This window comes from Procambarus clarkii, chromosome 50 (assembly GCF_040958095.1).
Source record: "Procambarus clarkii isolate CNS0578487 chromosome 50, FALCON_Pclarkii_2.0, whole genome shotgun sequence".
Taxonomy (NCBI): Eukaryota; Metazoa; Arthropoda; class Malacostraca; order Decapoda; family Cambaridae; genus Procambarus; species Procambarus clarkii.
This window is the reverse complement of record NC_091199.1, coordinates 28218559-28243785: the sequence shown is the minus strand read 5'-3', so window position 1 is coordinate 28243785 and position 25227 is coordinate 28218559. Positions and strand designations below refer to the sequence as shown.

The following is a 25227-nucleotide window of genomic DNA, read 5'->3' as shown; positions in this document are numbered from 1 at the left end:
CATTGATAATTTGAATTTTCATAGTTTTCAATTTATTTTCATTTTGTTTTAATTATTTTGTGTGACATTGCATTTTAATTGAACTGTGTTGTTTACCGTACCATTCATTTCATGAGCATTAGTATAGATGCCACAACTGTGACAGGTAAAAACATGCTTTTTTGATATATGACCGAACCTAACCAACCCTACCTAACCTATCCTAACCTATCTTTATAGGTTAAGTTAGGTTAGATAGCCGAAAAAGTTAGGTTAGGTTAGGTTAGGTAGGTTAGGTAGTCGAAAAACAATTAATTCATGAAAACTTGGCTTATTAGGAAAATCGGGCCTTGCATAGTAGGCTGACAAGTGCATTCTGGCTACTAGGTACAACATATATATATATATATATATATATATATATATATATATATATATATATATATATATATATATATATATATATATATATATATATATATATATATATATATATATATATGTCGTACCTAGTAGCCAGAACGCACTTCTCAGCCTACTATGCAAGGCCCAATTTGCCTAATAAGCCAAGTTTTCCTGAATTAATATATTTTCTCTAATTTTTTTCTTATGAAATGATAAAGCTACCCATTTCCATATGTATGAGGTCAATTTTATTTTATTGGAGTTAAAATTAACGTAGATATATGACCGAACCTAACCAACCCTACCTAACCTAACCTAACCTATCTCTATAGGTTAGGTTGGGTTAGGTAGCCGAAAAAGTTAGGTTAGGTTAGGTTAGGTAGGTTAGGTAGTCGAAAAATAATTAATTCATGAAAACTTGGCTTATTAGGCAAATCGGGCCGTGCATAGTAGGCTGAGAATTGCGTTCTGGCTACTAGGTACGATATATATATATATATATATATATATATATATATATATATATATATATATATATATATATATATATATATATATATATATATATATATATATATATATATATATGTCGTACCTAATAGCCAGAACGCACTTCTCAGCCTACTATGCAAGGCCCGATTTGCCTAATAAGCCAAGTTTTCATGAATTAATATATTTTCTCTAATTTTTTGCTTATGAAATGATAAAGCTACCCATTTCATTATGTATGAGGTCAATTTTTTTTTATTGGAGTTAAAATTGACGTAGATATATGACCGAACCTAACCAACCCTACCTAACCTAACCTAACCTATCTCTATAGGTTAGGTTAGGTTAGGTAGCCGAAAAAGTTAGGTTAGGTTAGGTTAGGTAGGTTAGGTAGTCGAAAAACAATTAATTCATGAAAACTTGGCTTATTAGGCAAATTGGGCCTTGCATAGTAGGCTCAGAAGTGCGTTCTGGCTATTAGGTACGACATATATATATATATATATATATATATATATATATATATATATATATATATATATATATATATATATATATATATATATATATATATATATATGTCGTACCTAGTAGCCAGAACACACTTCTCAGCCTACTATGAAAGGCCCGATTTGCCTAATAAGCCAAGTTTTCATGAATTAATTGTTTTTCGACTACCTAACCTACCTAACCTAGCCTAACCTAACTTTTTCGGCTACCTAACCTAACCTAACCTATAAAGATAGGTTACGTTAGGTTAGGTAGGGTTGGATAGGTTCGGTCATATATCTACGTTAATTTTAACTCCAATAAAAAAAAATTGACCTCATACATAATGAAATTGGTAGCTTTATCATTACATAAGAAAAAAATTAGAGAAAATAAATTAATTCAGGAAAATTTGGCTTATTAGGCAAATCGGGCCTTGCATAGTAGGCCAAAAAGTGCGTTCTGGCTACTAGGTACGACATATATATATATATATATATATATATATATATATATATATATATATATATATATATATATATATATATATATATATATATATATATATATGTCGTACCTAGTAGCCAGAACTCACTTCTCAGCCTACTATGCAAGGCCCGATTTGCCTAATAAGCCAAGTTTTCATGAATTAATTGTTTTTCGGCTACCGAACCTACCTAACCTAACCTAACTTTTTCGGCTACATAACCCAACCTAACTTATAGAGATAGGTTAGGTTAGGTTAGGTAGGGTTGGTTAGGTTCGGTCATATATCTACGTTAATTTTAACTCCAATGAAAAAAAATTGAACTCATACATAAAGAAATGGGTAGCTTTATCATTTCATAAGAAAAAATTTAGAGAAAATATATTAATTCAGGAAAACTTGGCTTATTAGGCAAATCGGGCCATGCATAGTAGGCTGAGAAGTGAGTTCTGGCTACTAGGTACGACATATATATATATATATATATATATATATATATATATATATATATATATATATATATATATATTTACTCCATTAAAGTGCGTAGCCAGAACGCACTTCTCAGCCTACTATGCCAGGCCCAATTTGCCTAATAAGCCAAGTTTTCCGGAATTAATATATTTTCTCTAATTTTTTTCTTACGAAACGATAAAGCTACCCATTTCATTATGTATGAGGTCAATTTTTTTTTATTGGAGTTAAAATTAACGTAGATTTATGACCGAACCTAACCAACCCTACCTAACCTAACCTAACCTATCTTTATAGGTTAGGTTAGGTTAGGTAGCCGAAAAAGTTAGGTTAGGTTAGGTTAGGTGGGTTAGGTAGTCGAAAAACAATTAATTCATGAAAACTTGGCTTATTAGGCAAATCGGGCCTTGCATAATAGGCTGAGAAGCCGTTGTTGACTAGGATGAACTCTGGACTAGTTGAACTCTGTAGGGTAAGGCAGGTCCTAGTCAACAACGGCTTCTCCAATGGTTTCGTGGAATACATCATAAGAAGGAAAGTGAAACGCCATGCAAAATCTGAAGAGACAACTAACACAACACCTATACCCCCTATTAGACTATTTAATAAGGTATTAATTTTATCAACACAAGACAGAACACGAAACAATGGATATTGAATAGAAGTGATTGTAGAAAGCCTATTGGTCCATATTTCTTGATGCTTCTATTGGAGCGGAGTCTTGAGGTGGGTAGAATATAATTGTGCATTAATTGGCTGTTGATTGCTGGTGTTGACTTCTTGATGTGTAATGCCTCGCAAACGTCAAGCCGCCTGCTATCGCTGTATCTATCGATGATTTCTGTGTTGTTTACTAGGATTTCTCTGGCGATGGTTTGGTTGTGGGAAGAGATTATATGTTCCTTAATGGAGCCCTGTTGCTTATGCATCGTTAAACGCCTAGAAAGAGATGTTGTTGTCTTGCCTATATACTGGGTTTTTTGGAGCTTACAGTCCCCAAGTGGGCATTTGAAGGCATAGACGACGTTGGTCTCTTTTAAAGCGTTCTGTTTTGTGTCTGGAGAGTTTCTCATGAGTAGGCTGGCCGTTTTTCTGGTTTTATAGTAAATCGTCAGTTGTATCTTCTGATTTTTGTCTGTAGGGATAACGTTTCTACTGACAATATCTTTCAGGACCCTTTCCTCCATTTTATGGGCTGTGGAAAAGAAGTTCCTGTAAAATAGTCTAATAGGGGGTATAGGTGTTGTGTTAGTTGTCTCTTCAGATTTTGCATGGCGTTTCACTTTCCTTCTTATGATGTCTTCCACGAAACCATTGGAGAAGCCGTTGTTGACTAGGACCTGCCTTACCCTACAGAGTTCTTCGTCGACTTGCTTCCATTCTGAGCTGTGGCTGAGAGCACGGTCGACATATGCGTTAACAACACTCTTCTTGTACCTATAAGGCCCGATTTGCCTAATAAGCCAAGTTTTCATGAATTAATATATTTTCTCAAATTTGTTTCTTATGATATGATAAAGCTACCCATTTCATTATGTATGAGGTCAGTTTTTGTTTATTGGAGTTAAAATTAACGCAGATATATGACCGAACCTAACCAACCCTACCGAACCAAACCTAACCTATCTTTATAGGTTAAGTTAGGTTAGGTAGCCGAAAAAGTTAGGTTAGGTAGTCGAAAACAATTAATTCATGAAAACATGGCTTATTAGGCAAATCGGGCCTTGCATAGTAGGCTGAGAAGTGCGTTCTGGCTACTAGGTACGACATATATATATATATATATGTCGTACATAGTAGCCAGAACGCACTTCTCAGCCTACTATGCAAGGCCCGATTTGCCTAATAAGCCAAGTTTTCATGAATTAATTGTTTTTCGGCTACCGAACCTACCTAACCTAACCTAACCTAACTTTTTCGGCTACATAACCCAACCTAACTTATAGAGATAGGTTAGGTTAGGTTAGGTAGGGTTGGTTAGGTTCGGTCATATATCTACGTTAATTTTAACTCCAATGAAAAAAAATTGAACTCATACATAAAGAAATGGGTAGCTTTATCATTTCATAAGAAAAAATTTTGAGAAAATATATTAATTCAGGAAAACTTGGCTTATTAGGCAAATCGGGCCATGCATAGTAGGCTGAGAAGTGAGTTCTGGCTACTAGGTACGACATATATATATATATATATATATATATATATATATATATATATATATATATATATATATATATATATATATATATATATTTACTCCATTAAAAAAAAATTTACCTCATACATAATGAAATGGGTAGCTTTATCATTTCGTAAGAAAAAATTAGAGAAAATATATTAATTCAGGAAAACTTGGCTTATTAGGCAAATTGGGCCTTGTATATTAGGCTGAAAAGTGCGTTATGGCTACTAGGTACGACATATATATATTAATATATATATATATATGTCGTACCTAGTAGCCAGAACGCACTTCTCAGCCTACTATGCCAGGCCCAATTTGCCTAATAAGCCAAGTTTTCACGAATTAATATATTTTCTCAATTTTTTTTCTTATGAAATGATAAAGCTACCCATTTCATTATGTATGAGGTAAAATTTTTTTATTGGAGTTAAAATTAACGTAGATATATGACCGAACCTAACCAACCCTACCTAACCTAACCTAACCTATCTTTATAGGTTAGGTTAGGTTAGGTAGCTGAAAAATATAGGTTAGGTTAGGTTAGGTAGGTTAGGTAGTCGAAAAACAATTAATTCATGAAAACTTGACTTATTAGGCAAATCGGGCCTTGCATAGTAGACTGAGAAGTGCGTTCTGGCTACTAGGTACGACATATATATATATATATATATATATATATATATATATATATATATATATATTAATATATATATATATATATATATATATATATATATATATATATATTAATATATATATATATATATATATATATATATATATATATATATATATATATATATATATATATATATATATATATATATATATACATATGTCGTACCTAGTAGCCAGAACGCACTTCTCAGCCTACTATGCCAGGCCCAATTTGCCTAATAAGCCAAGTTTTCCGGAATTAATATATTTTCTCTAATTTTTTTCTTACGAAATGATAAAGCTACCCATTTCATTATGTATGAGGTCAATTTTTTTTATTGGAGTAAAAATTAACGTAGATTTATGACCGAACCTAACCAACCCTGCCTAACCTAACCTAACCTATCTTTATAGGTTAGGTTAGGTTAGGTAGCCGAAAAAGTTAGGTTAGGTTAGGTTAGGTGGGTTAGGTAGTCGAAAAACAATTAATTCATGAAAACTTGGCTTATTAGGCAAATCGGGCCTTGCATAGTAGGCTGAGAAGCCGTTGTTGACTAGGATGAACTCTGGACTAGTTGAACTCTGTAGGGTAAGGCAGGTCCTAGTCAACAACGGCTTCTCCAATGGTTTCGTGGAATACATCATAAGAAGGAAAGTGAAACGCCATGCAAAATCTGAAGAGACAACTAACACAACACCTATACCCCCTATTAGACTATTTAATAAGGTATTAATTTTATCAACACAAGACAGAACACGAAACAATGGATATTGAATAGAAGTGATTGCAGAAAGCCTATTGGTCCATATTTCTTGATGCTTCTATATTGGAGCGGAGTCTTGAGGTGGGTAGAATATAGTGTGCATTAATTGGCTGTTGATTGCTGGTGTTGACTTCTTGATGTGTAATGCCTCGCAAACGTCAAGCCGCCTGCTATCGCTGTATCTATCGATGATTTCTGTGTTGTTTACTAGGATTTCTCTGGCGATGGTTTGGTTGTGGGAAGAGATTATATGTTCCTTAATGGAGCCCTGTTGCTTATGCATCGTTAAACGCCTAGAAAGAGATGTTGTTGTCTTGCCTATATACTGGGTTTTTTGGAGCTTACAGTCCCCAAGTGGGCATTTGAAGGCATAGACGACGTTGGTCTCTTTTAAAGCGTTCTGTTTTGTGTCTGGAGAGTTTCTCATGAGTAGGCTGGCCGTTTTTCTGGTTTTATAATAAATCGTCAGTTGTATCTTCTGACTTTTGTCTGTAGGGATAACGTTTCTACTGACAATATCTTTCAGGACCCTTTCCTCCGTTTTATGGGCTGTGGAAAAGAAGTTCCTGTAAAATAGTTTAATAGGGGGTATAGGTGTTGTGTTAGTTGTCTCTTCAGATTTTGCATGGCGTTTCACTTTCCTTCTTATGATGTCTTCCACGAAACCATTGGAGAAGCCGTTGTTGACTAGGACCTGCCTTACCCTACAGAGTTCTTCGTCGACTTGCTTCCATTCTGAGCTGTGGCTGAGAGCACGGTCGACATATGCGTTAACAACACTCTTCTTGTACCTATAAGGCCCGATTTGCCTAATAAGCCAAGTTTTCATGAATTAATATATTTTCTCAAATTTGTTTCTTATGATATGATAAAGCTACCCATTTCATTATGTATGAGGTCAGTTTTTGTTTATTGGAGTTAAAATTAACGCAGATATATGACCGAACCTAACCAACCCTACCGAACCTAACCTAACCTATCTTTATAGGTTAAGTTAGGTTAGGTAGCCGAAAAAGTTAGGTTAGGTAGTCGAAAACAATTAATTCATGAAAACATGGCTTATTAGGCAAATCGGGCCTTGCATAGTAGGCTGAGAAGTGCGTTCTGGCTACTAGGTACGACATATATATATATATATATATATATATATATATATGTCGTACATAGTAGCCAGAACGCACTTCTCAGCCTACTATGCAAGGCCCGATTTGCCTAATAAGCCTAGTTTTTATGAATTAATGTTTTTTTGACTACCTAACCTACCTAACCTAACCTAACCTAACGTTTTCGGTTACCTAACCTAACCTAACCTATAAAGATAGGTTAGGTTAGGTTAGGTAGGGTTGGTTAGGTTTGGTCATATATCTACGTTAATTTTAACTCCAATAAAAAAAATTAACCTCATACATAATGAAATGGGTAGTTTTATCATTACATAAGAAAACAATTAGAGAAAATATATTAATTCAGTAAAACTTGGCTTATTAGGCAAATCGGGCCATGCATAGTAGGCTGAGAAGTGCGTTCTGGCTACTAGGTACGACATATATATATATATATATATATATATATATATATATATATATATATATATATATATATATATATATATATATATATATATATATATATATATATATATATATATATATATATATATATATATGTCGTACCTAGTAGCCAGAACGCACTTCTCAGCCTACTATGCAAGGCCCGATTTGCCTAATAAGCCAAGTTTTCATGAACTAATTGTTTTTCGACTACCTAACCTACCTAACCTAACCTAACCTAACTTTTTCGGCTACCTAACCTAACCTAACCAATAAAGATAGGTTAGGTTAGGTTAGTACCTATCTCAACCTAACATAAACTAATATAACTAAGTCACTAACACATGTTTTTAACATATTATTATAATTATATTTTAAATAAACTAATCTGAAACAATTTATTGACAATCAGGAAAATCACTCGGCCTAATTGGCAAATCGAGCCTTGCATAGTAGGCCGAGAAGTGCGTTCTGGCTAATAGGTACGACATATATATATATATATATATATATATATATATATATATATATATATATATACATATATATATATATATATATATATATATATATATATATATATATATATATATATATATATATATATATATATATATATATATGTCGTACCTAGTAGCCAGAACTCACTTCTCAGCCTACTATTCAAGGCCCGATTTGCCTAATAAGCCAAGTTTTCCTGAATTATTATATTTACTATAATTTTTTTCTTATGAAATGATAAAGCAACCCTTTTCTCTATGTATGAGGTCAATTTTTTTTTATTGGAGTTAAAATTAACGTAGATATATGACCGAACCTAACCAACCCTACCTAACCTAACCTAACCTATATTTATAGGTAAGGTTAGGTTAGGTAGCCAAAAAAAGCTAGGTTAGGTTAGGTTAGGTAGGTTAGGTAGACGAAAAAACATTAATTCAGGAAAACTTGGCTTATTAGGCAAATCGGGCCTTGAATAGTAGGCTGAGAAGTGCGTTCTGGCTATTAGGTACGACATATATATATATATATATATATATATATATATATATATATATATATATATATATATATATATATATATATATATATATATATATATATATATATGTCGTACCTAGTAGCCAGAACGCACTTCTCAGCCTACTATGCAAGGCCTAATTTGCCTAATTAGCCAAGTTTTCATGAATTAATTGTTTTTCTACTACCTAACCTACCTAACCTAACCTAACCTAACTTTTTCAGCTACCTAGCCTAACCTAACCTATAAAGATATAGGTTAGGTTAGGTTAGGTAGGGTTGGTTAGGTTCGGTCATATATCTACGTTAATTTTAACTCAAATAAAAAAAAATTGACCTCATACATAATGAAATGGGTAGCTTTATCATTTCATAAGAAAAAAATTATAGAAAATATATTAATTCACGAAAACTTGGCTTATTAGGCAAATCGGGCCTTGCATTGTAGGCTGAGAAGTGAGTTCTGGCTACTAGGTACGACATATATAAATATATATATAAATATATATATATATATATATATATATATATATATATATATATATATATATATATATATATATATATATATATAAATATATATATTTCAGTTGCACATTGTCCTGGGGACCATTCAGGCTTGTTCGCATATATATATATATATATATATATATATATATATATATATATATATATATATATATATATATATATATATATATATATATATATATATATATATATATATATATATATATATATATATGTCGTACCTAGTAGCCAGAACGCACTTCTCAGCCTACTATGCAAGGCCCGATTTGCCTAATAAGCCAAGTTTTCCTGAATTAATATATTTTCCCTAATAATTTTCTTATCAAATGATAAAGCTACCCATTTCCTTATGTATGAGGTCAATTTTATTTTATTGGAGTTAAAATTAACGTAGATATGTGACCGAACCTAACCAACCCTACCTAACCTAACCTAACCTATCTCTATAGGTTAGGTTGGGTTAGGAAGCCGAAAAAGTTAGGTTAGGTTAGGTTAGGTAGGTTAGGTAGTCGAAAAATAAATAATTCATGAAAACTTGGCTTATTAGGCAAATCGGGCCTTGCATAGTAGGCTGAGAAGTGCGTTCTGGCTACTAGGTACGACATATATATATATATATATATATATATATATATATATATATATATATATATATATATATATATATATATATATATATATATATATATATATATTTTATATATATATATATATATATATATATATATATATATATATATATATATATATATATATATATATATATATACATATATATATATATATATATATATGTCGAACCTAGTAGCCAGAACGAACTTCTCAGCCTACTATGCAAGGCCCGATTTGCCTAATTAGCCAAGTTTTCATGAATTAATTGTTTTTCGACTACCTAACCTACCTAACCTAACCTAACCTAACTTTTTCAGCTACCTAACCTAACCTAACCTATAAAGATAGGTTAGGTTAGGTTAGGTAGGGTTGGTTAGGTTCGGTCATATATCTACGTTAATTTTAACTCCAATAAAAGAAAATATACCTCATGCATAATGAAATAGGTAGCTTTATCATTTCATAAGAAAAAAATAAGAGAAAATATATTAATTCAGGAAAACTTGTTTTATTAGGCAAATCGGGCCTTGCATAGTTACCGAGAAGTGCATTCTGGCTACTAGGTACGACATATATATATATATGTATATATATATATATATATATATATATATATATATATATATATATATATATATATATATATATATATATATATATATATATATATATATATATATATATATTTATATATATATTATATATATATATATATATATATATATATATATATATATATATATATATATATATATATATATATATTTATATATATAAATATATATATATATATATATATATATATATATATATATATATATATATATATATATATATATATATATATATATATATATATATGTCGTACCTAGTAGCCAGAACTCACTTCTCAGCCTACTATGCAAGCCCCGATTTGCCTAATAAGCCAAGTTTTCTTGAATTATTCTATTTTCTCAATTTTTTTTCTTATGAAATGATAAAGCTACCCATTTCATTATGTATGAGGTCAAATTTTTTTTATTGGAGTTAAAAATAACGTAGATATATGACCGAACCTAACCATCCCTACCTAACCTAACCTAACCTATCTTTATAGGTTAGGTTAGGTTAGGGAGCTGAAAAAGGTAAGTTAGGTTAGGTTAGGTTGGTTAGATAGTCGAAAAACATTTAATTCATGAAAACTTGGCTTATTAGGCAAATCGGGCCTTGCATAGTAGGCGGAGAAGTGCGTTCTGGCTATTAGGTACGACATATATATATATATATATATATATATATATATATATATATATATATATATATATATATATATATATATATATATATATATATATATATATATATATATATAACTGAAAACTCACACCCCAGAAGTGACTCGAACCCATACTCCCAGGAGCAACGCAACTGGTATGTACAAGACGCCTTAATCCACTTGACCATCACGACCGGACAAAATGAGGTGATAGCCGAGGCTATTTGAACCACCCCATCGCCGGCACTCGGATAGTAATCTTGGGCATAGCATTTTACCAAATCACCTCATTCTTTGGGGCACACGTGAGGAACACAAATGCAAACAAGCCTGAATTTACTAGGATTCATTTACTAGGATGTTGTTTACTAGGATTTCTCTGGCGAGACAACTAACACAACACCTATACCCCCTATTAGACTATTTTACAGGAACTTCTTTTCCACAGCTCATAAAACGGAGGAAAGGGTCCTGAAAGATATTGTTAATAGAAACGTTATCCCTACAGACAAAAATCAGAGGATACAACTGACGATTTACTATAAAACCAGAAAAACGGCCAGCCTACTCATGAGAAACTCTCCAGACACAAAACAGAACGCTTTAAAAGAGACTAACGTCGTCTATGCCTTCAAATGCCCACTTGGGGAGTGTAAGCTCCAAAAAACCCAGTATATAGGCAAGACAACAACATCTCTTTCTAGGCGTTTAACGATGCATAAGCAACAGGGCTCCATTAAGGAACATATAATCTCTTCCCATAACCAAACCATCGCCAGACAAATCCTAGTAAACAACACAGAAATCATCGATAGATACAGCGATAGCAGGCGGCTTGACGTTTGCGAGGCACTACACATCAAGAAGTCAACACCAGCAATCAACAGCCAATTATTGCACAACTATATTCTACCCACCTCAAGACTCCGCTCCAATATAGAAGCATCAAGAAATATAGACCAATAGGCTTTCTACAAACACTTCTATTCAATACCCATTGTTTCTGTTCTGTCTTGTGTTGATACTTTTAATACCCTATTAATATCCCCTCTTGTTCTGTCTTGTGTTAATGCCACATCACCCCTCCCACCTCACTCAAATGTAGATATAAAATCAGAGATACGTAAGTTCTAATCAGTTGTGTATTTGTGAAGTCTTTGAAAATGTAATAAGTTTTACGAAACGCGCCCGTGTCGCGTCAGACTAGAAATAAAAATGAATTTTGGAGAAGTGATTTTTTATTTACCTCCAACAGTGAAGCGTAATGTACGAAAGATTGAGAAAATTCGTGTTAGAATTATTAATCTTACTTTTTCGGTCATATTTAATAATATATGTCTACAGGAAAGACTGCTACCAAAATATACTAATATATATATATATATATATATATATATATATATATATATATATATATATATATATATATATATATACATACATATATATATATATATATATATATATATATATATATATATATATATATATATATATATATATATATATATATATATATATATATGTGTATATATATATGTATATGTCGTACCTAGTAGCCAGAACGCACTTCTCTGCCTATTTTGCAAGGCCCGATTTGCTTAATAAGCCAAGTTTTCATGAATTAATTGTTTTTCGACTACCTAACCTACCTAACCTAACCTAACCTAACTTTTTCAGCTACCTAATCTAACCTAACCTATAAAGATAGGTTAGGTTAGGTTAGGTAGGGTTGGTTAGGTTCGGTCATATATCTAAGTTAATTTTAACTCCAATAAAATAAAATTGACCTCATACATTATGAAATGGGTAGCTTTATCATTTCATAAGAAAAGAATTAGAGAAAATATAATAATAAAGGAAAACTTGGCTTATTAGGCAAATCAGGCCTTGCATAGTAGGCAGAGAAGTGCGTTCTGGCTACTAGGTACGACATATATATATATATATATATATATATATATATATATATATATATATATATATATATATATATATATATATATATATATATATATATATATATATATACATATATATATATGTCGTACCTAGTAGCCAGAACGCACTTCTCAGTCTACTATGCAAGGCCCGATTTGCCTAATAAGCCAAGTTTTCCTGAATTAATATATTATCTCAATTTTTTTTCTTATGAAATGATAAAGCTACCCATTTCATTATGTATGAGGTCAATTTTTTGTTATTGTTGTTAAAATTAACGTAGATATATGACCGAACCTTACCAACCCTACCTAACCTAACCTAACCTATCTTTTTAGATTAGGTTAGGTTAGGTAGCTGAAAAAGTTAGGTTAGGTTAGGTTAGGTAGGTTAGGTAGTCGAAAAACAATTAATTCATGAAAACTTGGCTTATTAGGCAAATCGGTTCTTGCATAGTAGGCTGAGAAGTGCGTTCTGGCTACTAGGTACGACATATATATATATATATATATATATATATATATATATATATATATATATATATATATATATATATATATATATATTTATATATATATATTTTTATACTATAGCTGTACCCGCCACGCGTTGCTGTGGTTCAGTCTGGATATATGGGAATGAAAGAAAAGGGAAGGTGCACATTTATAATATGTCTCATTTCACAGTGCTTGTGGGTATACAATGTTTTTTGCAGTTCTATTGTCTGTAGAGATATAGAGATTGTCTGGTTTGCCGACTCTAGAACATGCAACATTTAATTGTCTATGTGTGAAGCAATCCGTGTCTAGATATAAACTGCATAATTCTAAAGATTGACCCTGAGCTTTGTTGATGGTGATTGCAAACGCCATTCGAATTGGAAATTTCAATCTCATAAATTGAATTGGCATATCCATTGGAATCACAGGAATGTGAGGAATGAGGACATCTTCACATTTGAAAGGTCCTGTCAAGATTGTTACTTCTACAACGACGCGGTTTAATTTTGTTTACCGTTGGCACGTGGCATTGCAAAGTTTTGACTAGTTGATATTTTGCAACATGATAATTGGCAAGCCGATTTTCAATTGCAGTAACCGGCATGTTTCCGTTCCCAATTTCCAGCAATTGATGTGAGAATATCTCAGCTGGCGAATCGTTTTGCAGCTGGAAACGCATATTTGTAGTTAATTTAAATGTCTTTATGTGGCGCCACAAAGTAGAGTATTTCAGGCAAGCATTTATTTTGTCCACTGGTGTCGATCGAGGAATTACAGATAATGTTTGCCTGAGAACTCCTGCAAGCAATATTACTGCGTTCCCAAATGGTCTGATGTTTACAGGCCAATCATGCAATTATCGATCAAGATCCTCGCGCGATTTTTTGTGGGCCATTGTGCATTCATCCCAAACAATAAGTTTGCATTTCTGCAATACTTTTCCTATGAAGGATGCTTTGGAAATGTTGCACGTGGGAGTTTCAATGAATTGCATGTTCAATGCCAATTTCAAAGCTGAAGTAGCAGTTCTTCCACATGGTAGCAATGTTGCAGCAATTGTGGACGATGCAAGAGCTAAGGTTATGCCATTTTAGGATCGAAATGCTGCAAGAATCAATCTAATTAAGAAGGTTTTACCAGTTCCTCCTGGCGCATCAAAGAAGATTTCTCCAAGCCCGTTATTGACAGTTTGAATTATTTGATTGCAAATGCCTTTTCGCTCAAGCGTTAGATTAGGAATATTTGATTGTACATACGGCAACAGATCACCTGCGATGTAATTTTGTTCACGACCCAATTCTACATTGAAGAAGCCGCAGCAGATCGATTCGGTGATGGCATTTCCAACTGATTGAGTACTTTGTTCGCGATTTCTAAGCACAAATCTTCAATCATTATCAACGCTTCGCTGTAGATTTTGGTGTGAAATCCATGTTCATATTTGAATTTTCCTTGCGTATTCGACGGACAACATCTTCCGCGATGTGCAATTTATATTTCTCCCATGACTCTGTTGGAGATGAAGGAGAGCAGGCGGTCAATATGATTACAAACAACACACGAATTTGATTTGGATGTGACGTGTTGGACGCATATTAAGACATACATCCCAGTGTCAGTAATTTTCCAATAAATTCAGACCTTGACATGCACTACAGGAAGTAGCATCTGTTACGCCGTTGACAAATCTCAATTGCTGGAAAGACGTTGGACCGGACACATTTACCAACAGCATGCGAAGAAAGAAGCATTCATCTTGATTGGGAAGCACTGTGCACAGTCTGCCTATCGTAGTTTATTTAAATATGCCAGTTTGTCCGTCGACTCGCTCTCCTCGTTTGCGTCGTTCAAATGATTTTCTATTGGCATTCCATGTGTAATATGTAGGAACTTCAGAATACAGCAGTGATTTTGCAAACGCCTCATTTTGACATAAGGTGAAGAAAGCAGTTAACGTTGCAGCCGGTGGATTCATGGTTGTTTGTTGCACATTTGCAGCTGTGAAATAAACGTTTTGTCCATTTTCTTGTTTCAAAACAAAAACAAAAAAATACTAAAGAAATATTTTAATTCAAACGCAGATCAACCAACACAGCTCAATTTCACCACCAATTGCACTGAAAAATATGAAGAACAGTTTAAAAAACGAAATGAATTTTTTTTTAAATAGAATCAAATAAACTATACTCACGAAATGAACAGTATGGTAAACAATACAGCTCAATTCTAATGCAATGTCACACAAAATATTTATATCAAAATGAAAAAAACAATCAAAATCTATGAAAATTCAATTTATCAATGCAATCGGAAACATTGAAATGAAATCATAGCATATTTTATTTAGTGCGTATTCCTCTTGTGTGCAACAGATGGCACTGTTAAAAAAAAAAAACATTTTTTTACCTGTCACAGGTGTGGCATCTAAATAGTAGGTATATAAAACCACACACATATTCGAATGGAATGTTGTGTAAAAATTTCAAAGCAATCTGTGAAAACTTTTGGAGAGCTTTGAAAACTTTTGGAGATTGCAGCGTGTGTTGCTCTTACTACCTACATATGGCACTGTTTAAAAAAAAAACTGTTTTTTTTCTTGTTACAGGTGTGGCATTTATATTGTAGGTATATAAAAACATGCACCTATTCGAATGCACCGTGATATCAAATTTTCAAAGCAATCAGTAAAGAGGTTTCGAAGATTTCCCTCACATGAAAACACAGTTTATCAGAAAAAGCATGTTTTTTCTCATCACAGAAGTGACATCTATATAGTATGTATATAAAAACCTGCTCGGATGCGAATGGAACATTGTGTGAAAATTTCAAAGCAATCGTTGAAAAACTTTCGGGGATTAGCGATTTTGAACAAATAAACATTTCTATTTTTATTTATATAGATTGACATATATAGGATGTCAGTCCCTTTCTATTACAGATCTGAATTTAGAAAATACGATTATACCCTAATTTATATTACAATATACTATATTGTAATATAAATACTATATATACTAAATACTAATACTATATATATATTTCTATTACAGATCTGAATTTAGAAAATACGATTATACCCTAATTTATATTACAATAATTTATATTACAATATAAATTAGGAACAAGGTATTAAAAACGTTTGTTCGAAAAGTTTTAAAGTAAGTAATTCAAAGATTATTAAAAGGTTCCTTGAAACGTTTCCAACTCACATTCTAAGGTCTTTTTAAAAATTCTCATAATACGTTTTTTAAAAGTAATTACAAACGAGCCAAAAAAAATGAAATGTCGTTTTTAGCATGTTTTTAAACGTGAAAATGTTTGCTAGGCATACTCGTCCATCCATAATGAATATTGGTACTATATACAACCATCCATAGTGACTATAGGTACTTTGCTTGTCCATCCATAGTGACTAGAGATACTATGTACGTCCATCAACATTGACTATAGATATTATGTACGTCCTTCCATATTGACTCTAGGTACTATGTTTGTTCATGAATAGTGAATATAGGTACTATGCTCGTCCATCCTTAGTGACTATAGGTACTTTGCTTGTCCATCCATAGTGACTAGAGATACTATGTACGTCCATCAACATTGACTATAGATATTATGTACGTCCTTCCATAGTGACTCTAGGTATTATGTTTGTTCATGAATAGTGAATATAGGTACTATGCTCGTCCATCAATACTGACTATAAGTACTGTATCTGTCCATCCATAGAAACTATAGATACTATATACGTCCATCCATATTGACTATAGGTACTATATACTTCCATCCATAGTAACTATAGATACTATATACGTCCATCCATAGTGATTATAGGTACTAAGGTCATCCACCCATAGTGATTATAGGTACTATGCTCGTCAATCCATAGTGAATGTAGTTACTTGGTATGTCCATCAATATTGACTATAGGTTCTACGCTTATCCATCTAGAGTGACAACAGTTACTATGCTTGTCCAGCCATAGTGACTATAGGTACTGTGCATGTCCATCCATAGTTATCTTGAGATGATTCTTGAGGTTATCTTGAGATGATTTCGGGGCTTTCTAGTATCCCCGCGGCCCGGTCCTCGACCAGGTCTCCACCCCCAGGAAGAAGCCCGTGACAGCTGACTAACACCCAGGTACCTATTTTACTGCTAGGTAACAGGGGCATAGGGTGAAAGAAACTCTGCCCATTATTTCTCGCCGGCGCCTGGGATCGAACCCAGGACCACAGGATCACAAGTCAAGCGTGCTGTCCGCTCGGCCGACCGGCTCCCACTATAGGTACTATATACATCAATCCATAGTGACTATAGATACTCTATTCGTCCATTAATAATGATTATAGGTACTATACACGACATTCAACAGTGGTCAAAGATATTATGCTCATCCATCCATAGTGAATAAAGGTACTATGCTCGTCCATCCATAGTGACTATAGGTACTATACTCGTCCATCAATAATGATAAGGATTGTGATGTTGTGTACCTTGACTTTAGCAAAGCTTTTGATACAGTGCCACATGAAAGACTAAATAAAAAAATAGAAGCTCTTGGTATTGGGGGTGCAATATTAACTTGGGTTAGGGCATGGCTATTCCAAAGGAAACAGAGAGTTAGTATAAATGGGGTTAAGTCAGAGTGGGATAATGTTGTTAGTGGAGTACCTCAGGGCTCTGTCCTGGGACCTCTGTTGTTTATAATATATATAAATGATTTAGAGTCAGGTTTGAGTAGCAACATTTGCAAATTTGCCGATGATACGAAAATCGGTAGGGAAATTAATTCGGAGGAGGACTCACTATCACTTCAAGTTGATCTAGATAGGGTTTTGAAATGGTCAAAGGGTTGGCAAATGCAGTTTAATGCTGATAAATGTAAAGTTCTGAGGCTAGGTAATGATGATAGAGTTACAAGATACGAGCTAGATGGTGTTGATATTGCGAAGTCAGATTGCGAAAGGGATCTGGGAGTTATGATTAGTAAGAATTTAAAACAAAAGGATCAATGCATGAATGTTCGTAATAAGGCGAATAGGACACTGGGATTTATTAATCGAAGCGTTAGTAACAAGACTCCCGGTGTGGTTCTTAAGCTATATCTTGCTCTGGTTAGGCCCCATTTAGATTATGCAGTTCAGTTTTGGTCGCCGTATTATAGAATGGATATAAATTCACTTGAACGTGTCCAACGGAGGATGACTAAGTTAATTCCCCAAATTAGAAATCTTTCATATGAAGAAAGATTAACAAAGCTTAAGTTGCATTCACTGGAAAGGCAAAGAGTTAGGGGTGACATGATAGAGGTTTACAAGTGGATGAATGGACATAACAGGGGGGATATTAATAGGGTATTAAAAATATCAACACAAGACAGAACACGAAACAATGGGTATAAATTGGATAAGTTTAGATTTAGGAAAAACTTGGGTAAATACTGGTTCAGTAACAGGGTTGTTGATTTGTGGAACCAATTGCCGCGTAACGTGGTGGAGGTGGGGTCCCTCCATTGTTTCAAGCGCGGGTTGGACAAGTATATGAGTGGGATAGGGTGGTTATAGTTAGGAGCTGCATCGTATGGACCAATAGGCCTTCTGCAGTTACCTTTGTTCTTATGTTCTTATGTTCTTACTATAGGAACTATGCTCGTCCATCCATAATGACCATAGGTATTAGGATCGTCCATCCATAGTGACTATAGGTACTATATACGTCCATCAATAGTGATTATAGGTACTATATAAGACCATCCATAGTGACTATTGGTACCATGCTCGTCCACTAATAGTGACTATAGGTACTATGCTCGTCCATCCACAGTGACTATAGGTACTCTGATCGTCCATCCATAGTAACAATAGGTTCTATGCTCATCCATTCATAGTGACTGTAGGTACTATGTTCGTCCATCCAAAATAACTATAGGTACTATACTCGTCCATCCATAGTAACTATAGATATTATGTACGTCAATCCATAGTGACTATAGGTACTATGCTCATCCATCCATAGTGACTGTAGGTACTATGCTCATCCATCTATAGTGAATATAGGGACTATGCCCGTCAATCTATAGTGACTATAGTTAGTATATACGTGCATCAATAGAGAATATAGGTATTATGCTCGTCCATCTAGAGTGACTATAGGCACTATGCTCGTACATATATAGTGACTATAGGTACACTTCACGTTCATCCATTGCGACAATATTCACTTTATATGTCCATCCATAGTGACTATAGGTTCTTTGCTCGTCCATCCATAGTGATTATAGGTTCTATGCCCGTCAATCTATAGTGACTATAGTTACTATATACGTGAATCAATAGAGAATATAGGTATTATGCTCGTCCATCTAGAGTGACAATAGGTATTATGATCGTCCACCTATAGTGACTATAGGTACTATGCACGTCCATCTATAGAGACTATAGGTTCTATGCTCATCCATCAATAGTGACTATATGTACTATGCCCGTCTATGCATAGTGACTATAGGTACTAAATATGTCCACTCATAGTGACTATAGGTACTATATATGTCCATCCATAGTGACTATAAGGACTTTGCTCGCCCATCCATAGCAACTATCGGTACTGTATATGTCCATCCATAGTGACTATATGTACTATATATGTCCATCCACAGTGACTATAAGGCCTTTGCTCGTCCATCCATAGTGACTAGATATTTTGCTCGTCCATCCATAGTGACTATAGATACTATGCTCGTCCATCCATAGTGATTATATATATTATGTACGTCCTTCCATAGTGACTATTGGTACTATGCTTGTTCATGCATAGTGAATATAGGTACTATGTGCTGGAAATTTTCCAACACTAATACACCATTTCTTGTATTAGAATACATCATTATTATATTAACCATAGTATTTACTAACTCTACTATTATGTAGAACTAATTCAATTAATGTTTCTATTGCGACGCAATATTTGCCAAATTCTTCCCACAGTCTCAATGACGCCGGGAGGTAGCTACAGGCTAAAACATTAATCTCTCCACATTTAGTTGCATCTAAAAAAAAGTTTAGTTAATTACGTTCCATTACTAAGGATAATCATATATTATGTTGATTATTTACGTAACATATTATTACATACTTAATTCGTTCATTTAGGTGTATTAACAACTATAGTAGAAAATATTGCAAAGTAAAGCAATTTATATGATATTTCTTTATGCAGTCGTAATAAGCTGACCTGAATTGTGCAAAATATATTGCACGTTAATGCATTATTTAGTGCCATAAGCACTTGTCACCAGTCCTTTCCTTCCGAATTAATTGCAAGTAAAAATAAAGTACTTTAAGCTCGAGAATACTTTGAGCAGACTGCGCATGCGTAGCACAGCCTGGGAGGAAGGAGAGCGACGTGCTTGCTGCCCGACTCCGACGAGTGACGCCATATTAGCAGCGTGCGAGAGAGACAACGCAATAGTAAAGCATTTGCTTAGTTTAATTATTCGTTCTTACAATCACAAGAGCGTTTCAACGTTAAATTGACAATCAATAGCCGTGTCCTGGAATCAGAGTGATAACAAATCCGAAGTCAATGTCCTTCACACAGCAGCTGAAGACGAAGGATTGCGTGTTTCTCGCCATAAACGGACACGCGGCTCGGCAACTATAATTTTTTTCTTTTTGTTATACTGTGTACACATTTAACATTTAGACTAGTTGTCGTTAGGCCACTCAATTAAAACAAAACCCCAGTACGTCTCTTTAACAATATTCTTAATTTATATAGGAATCAATATTGCATTAATACCTGTAAATAAATTCTACATTGATTGCTATATTCAGTAGGAATATTTCCTTTAATTAGGATGTATTATTAATAGTCAAGTAGAAAGCTTCTCTAGTCTGTTGCCTTGCAGCAACCGGGTCCGCGTCAAGCGAGATACTAGGCTGTCCCACCTTCAGGCAACAATTTTGTCAGACGCAATACGTCGTCAGGAGTGTGGCAGTTAACTTCACATCTCTCGCAATTCACAGCTAAGCTGTATAAATTAATGTAGATACTATTAACGTAGACATTTTAATGATCTCCCATTGAGATCCATGTTACTAACCACTGGTAGTAATACTTGTCTATCGAAGTATCTTGAGGTCAATTCGATTCTAATTATTATTGCCCAACTTGCAATTACTTATTTGATTTACTTCAGTGAACGAACCACACTGAAATGATGTCAGGAATACAATAGTCTTTTGACATATAACCCCCCATTTTGGGTGAGAACATTTGATTCATAAATTACAGTCCCTTTAATATTCAAGATAATAATTATCAATAATATCCATAGGACACTAGTTCATGGATTTAATAGTAAACCACATGCTCTACCCAGTTTCCACTTTTCCTTTAAAAAGTGGTGGTCCTTCGCCGCTATCGAAATCTAGCATCAATTTAAATGAATTATATGAGTCAAGTTTTCCCACACTATGTTTGTTAATGCATAGTGAACATAGGTACTATGCTCGTCCATCAATAATGACTATAGGTACTATGCTCGTCCATCTATCGTGACTATAGGTACTATGCTCGTCCATCCATAATGACTATAGGTACTATGCTCGTCCATCTATAGTGACTATAGGTACTATGCTCGTCTATCCATAGTGACTATAGGTACTATGCACGTCCATCCATTGTAACTATAAGCACTATTCTTGTACATCTATAGAGACTATAGATACACTGCGCGTTCATCCATTGGTACCATATTTACTATATATGTCCATCCATAGTGACTATAGGTTCTTTGCTCGTCCATCCATAGTGATTATAGGTACTATGTCCGTCAACCCATAGTGACTATCGTAACTATATTCGTGCATCAATAGAGACTATAGGTACTATGCTCGTCCGTCTACAGTGACAGTAGGTATTATGCTTGTTCATATATTGTGAATATAGGTATTATGCTCGTTCATTCATAGGTACTATGCATGTCGTTCCACAGTGACTATAGGAACTATGTACGTCTATCCATAGTGACTATAAGTACCATATACGTCCATCAATAGTGACTATAGGTACTATGCATGTCCTTCCATAGTGACTATAGGTACTATGCTCGTCCATCCGTAGTGACTATAGGTACTATGCTCGTCCATCCATAGTAACTATAAGTACTATGCTTGTCCATCCATAGTGTCTATAGTTACTTTGCTCGTCCATCTATAGTGATTATAGTTACTATATATGTTCATCCATATTGAATATAATTGCTGTATATGTCCATTAATAGTGACTATGGATACTATGCTCGTCCATGCATAGTAATTATAGGGACTATGCTCGTCCATCCATAGTGACTATATGTACTATACGCGCCCATCTATAGTGATTATAGGTATTATGCTCGTCAATCCATAATGACTATAGGAACTATGCTCGTTCATCAATAGTGATTATAGTTACTATATATGTCCATCCATAGTGATTATAAGTACTATGCTCGTCCATCCATAGTGACTATAAGTACTATGCTTGTCCGTCTATAGTGACTTTTGGTACTATGCACGTCCATGCATAGTGACTATAGGAACTATGGTCGTTCATCCATTGTTATTATAGTTACTATATGTGTCCGTCCATAGTGACCAAAATACTATGCTTGTCCATCTATAGTGACTATAGGTACTATACTCGTCCATTCATAGTAACTATAGGTACTATACTCGTCCATCCATTGTAAGTATAGGTAATTTTCCCGTCCATCATTAGTGGTTATAGATACTATTTTCGTCAATCCATAGTCGCTATAGGTACTATCGTCTGTGGATGACAGGCAGTGCTTGATGCTGAAGGTGAAAAGACTGAATAGTTCATTTCCAAGATTCTTTAACAAATTGGCGACATAATGGCGCCAGGAACAAGAGAATAGTATTTTAACAAAATTATTGTTGTAAACTTTAGTGTAGAACAAAAGTGTTCAACAGGTACACAAAAGGTACAGAGTGCACTTTTCTGTAGTCTGTGGCTAAAATCTTGAGTGAAGTCAAACAGACATGAATCGAGTGAGGAAACTGACAGACAAAGCAACATCGACAAGTCTACTCTATAAATGACTCCTTACCTTCAGTCATGTTGGCTATCACCATCAGCATACTTCTCACACCTGTAAACAGTTGCCACCATTAAGATCGTATCCTTACATGTGTTTCTATGATGTGTTCAAAACTAGAGATTACATTGTGTACTGGTGCCTCATGGTGTGTACTAGTGCCTTATGGCACCAGTACACACCATAAGTCAGGTGTGTCAGGTCAGTGTTTGACCTGCCATAAGCCATAAGTCAGGTGTGTTTGAGTCAGTCAGGTGCAGTCACAGTGAGAGGTTGTGTTAGCTGGAGCTCCGATTCTAATAACATTATTATTGCAATAATGGAAGGATTAGTGAAGGATTTGGTAAGTCTGGTTGGAGCTCTGAGAGCAGAGAGGGATTCCCTGCGGGAGGAGGTACGACGGCTGAGACTTCGGGAGGAAACGAACGAGGAGGCCAGTGTTGACGGGACCTCATTAAGGAGGACTGACGGGACCAGTATTAAGAAGTCCTCGTCTTGGCAAGTTGTGAAAGACAGGGGTCTTAAGAAGACCTTGGCAAAACCGACAACTAATAGCCTACACCTAAGGACTTTTAACGCATTTGACGTATTAGAGGACGAGTGTTGTGTTGAACCTGTTGTTCAACGAGGTGGCAAAGACAAAGTCACGAGGAGCATTGAAGCGCAGGTCCCTCAAACTGCTCGAAAGGAAAAGGGAGAATCGAAGCGAATTTTGGTTGTGGGAGATTCCCAGGTGAGGTATTTAGACAGAACGTTTTGTGCCAGAGACAGGGGGAACAGATTAAGGATTTGCTATCCGGGAGCTGGAATTGGTGATATTGTTGGAAACATGAATGATATTATGACAGGAAATGGGAACAAACCCATTATTTGTATTAGTGCAGGGGGTAATGATGTTGGACGAGTTAGGAGTGAGGAACTAATACAGAGATTCAGGACAGCCATTGAATTAGTTAGGAGCAAGGGAGGAATCCCGATCATATGTGGCATTCTTCCAAGAAAGGGAGTGGGAAATGAATGGATGTCGAGGGCAATTGGTGTCAATTGCCGGCTGGAAAGATATTGCAAATCAAATACAATATCTTTCATAGACAACTGGGAACACTTCTATGGAAGAAATGAAATGTATGCTCGTGATGGGGTGCATCTATCGAGAGCTGGGGTTGTTGCTGTTGCGAACTCGTTGGAAGAAGTGGTTAGAGGTGTTTGTTTGGGTTTAAACTGTTAGTAGATAGAGGTATGGGAATTGATTTGGAGGCAGGAGATAATAAAAGTATGTGTTTGTGGGAGAAAGGAATTGGCAAAATGATCAGGGAAAGAGAAGGGCCTCAAAATAACAATTCACATAGGGTATATTACACTAACAGTAGAAGTCTAAGAAATAAAATTAACGAATTAAATGCTCTTGTCTGCACAGAAAAAATAGATATTATTGAACTTACCGAAACGTGGATGAATGTAGAAAATAGAGAACTATTAGCTGAATATCAAATAAATGGATTTAAACAATTTCACACAGATAGATATATTAGACGAGGAGGGGGAGTAGCCATATAGGTTAGGGACAATTTGAAATGTAGTCTCAAAGAGGGAATCAAAACTGAGCCACACACAGAAACGATTTGTTTAAACTAATAGTGCATTTATCAGCATTAAACTATCAGTTTAATGCTGATAAATGTAAAGTTCTGAGGTTAGGTAATGATGATAGGGTTACAAGATACGAGCTAGATGGTGGTGAGATTGCGAAGTCGAATTGCGAAAGGGATCTGGGAGTTATGATTAGT

At 34.4% G+C, this 25227-nt stretch overlaps 1 protein-coding gene across 1 annotated transcript in view; it reads right to left on the bottom strand.

Moving 5' to 3' along the window:
* LOC138351721 (golgin subfamily A member 6-like protein 25) overlaps positions 1 to 25227 on the bottom strand; it is an 83580-nt gene that overhangs the window by 53510 nt on the left and 4843 nt on the right. The window contains exon 2 of the mRNA XM_069303745.1: positions 23453 to 23494. Coding sequence (XP_069159846.1) covers positions 23453 to 23494 — 42 coding nt within the window. The remainder of the gene's footprint in view (positions 1 to 23452; positions 23495 to 25227) is intronic.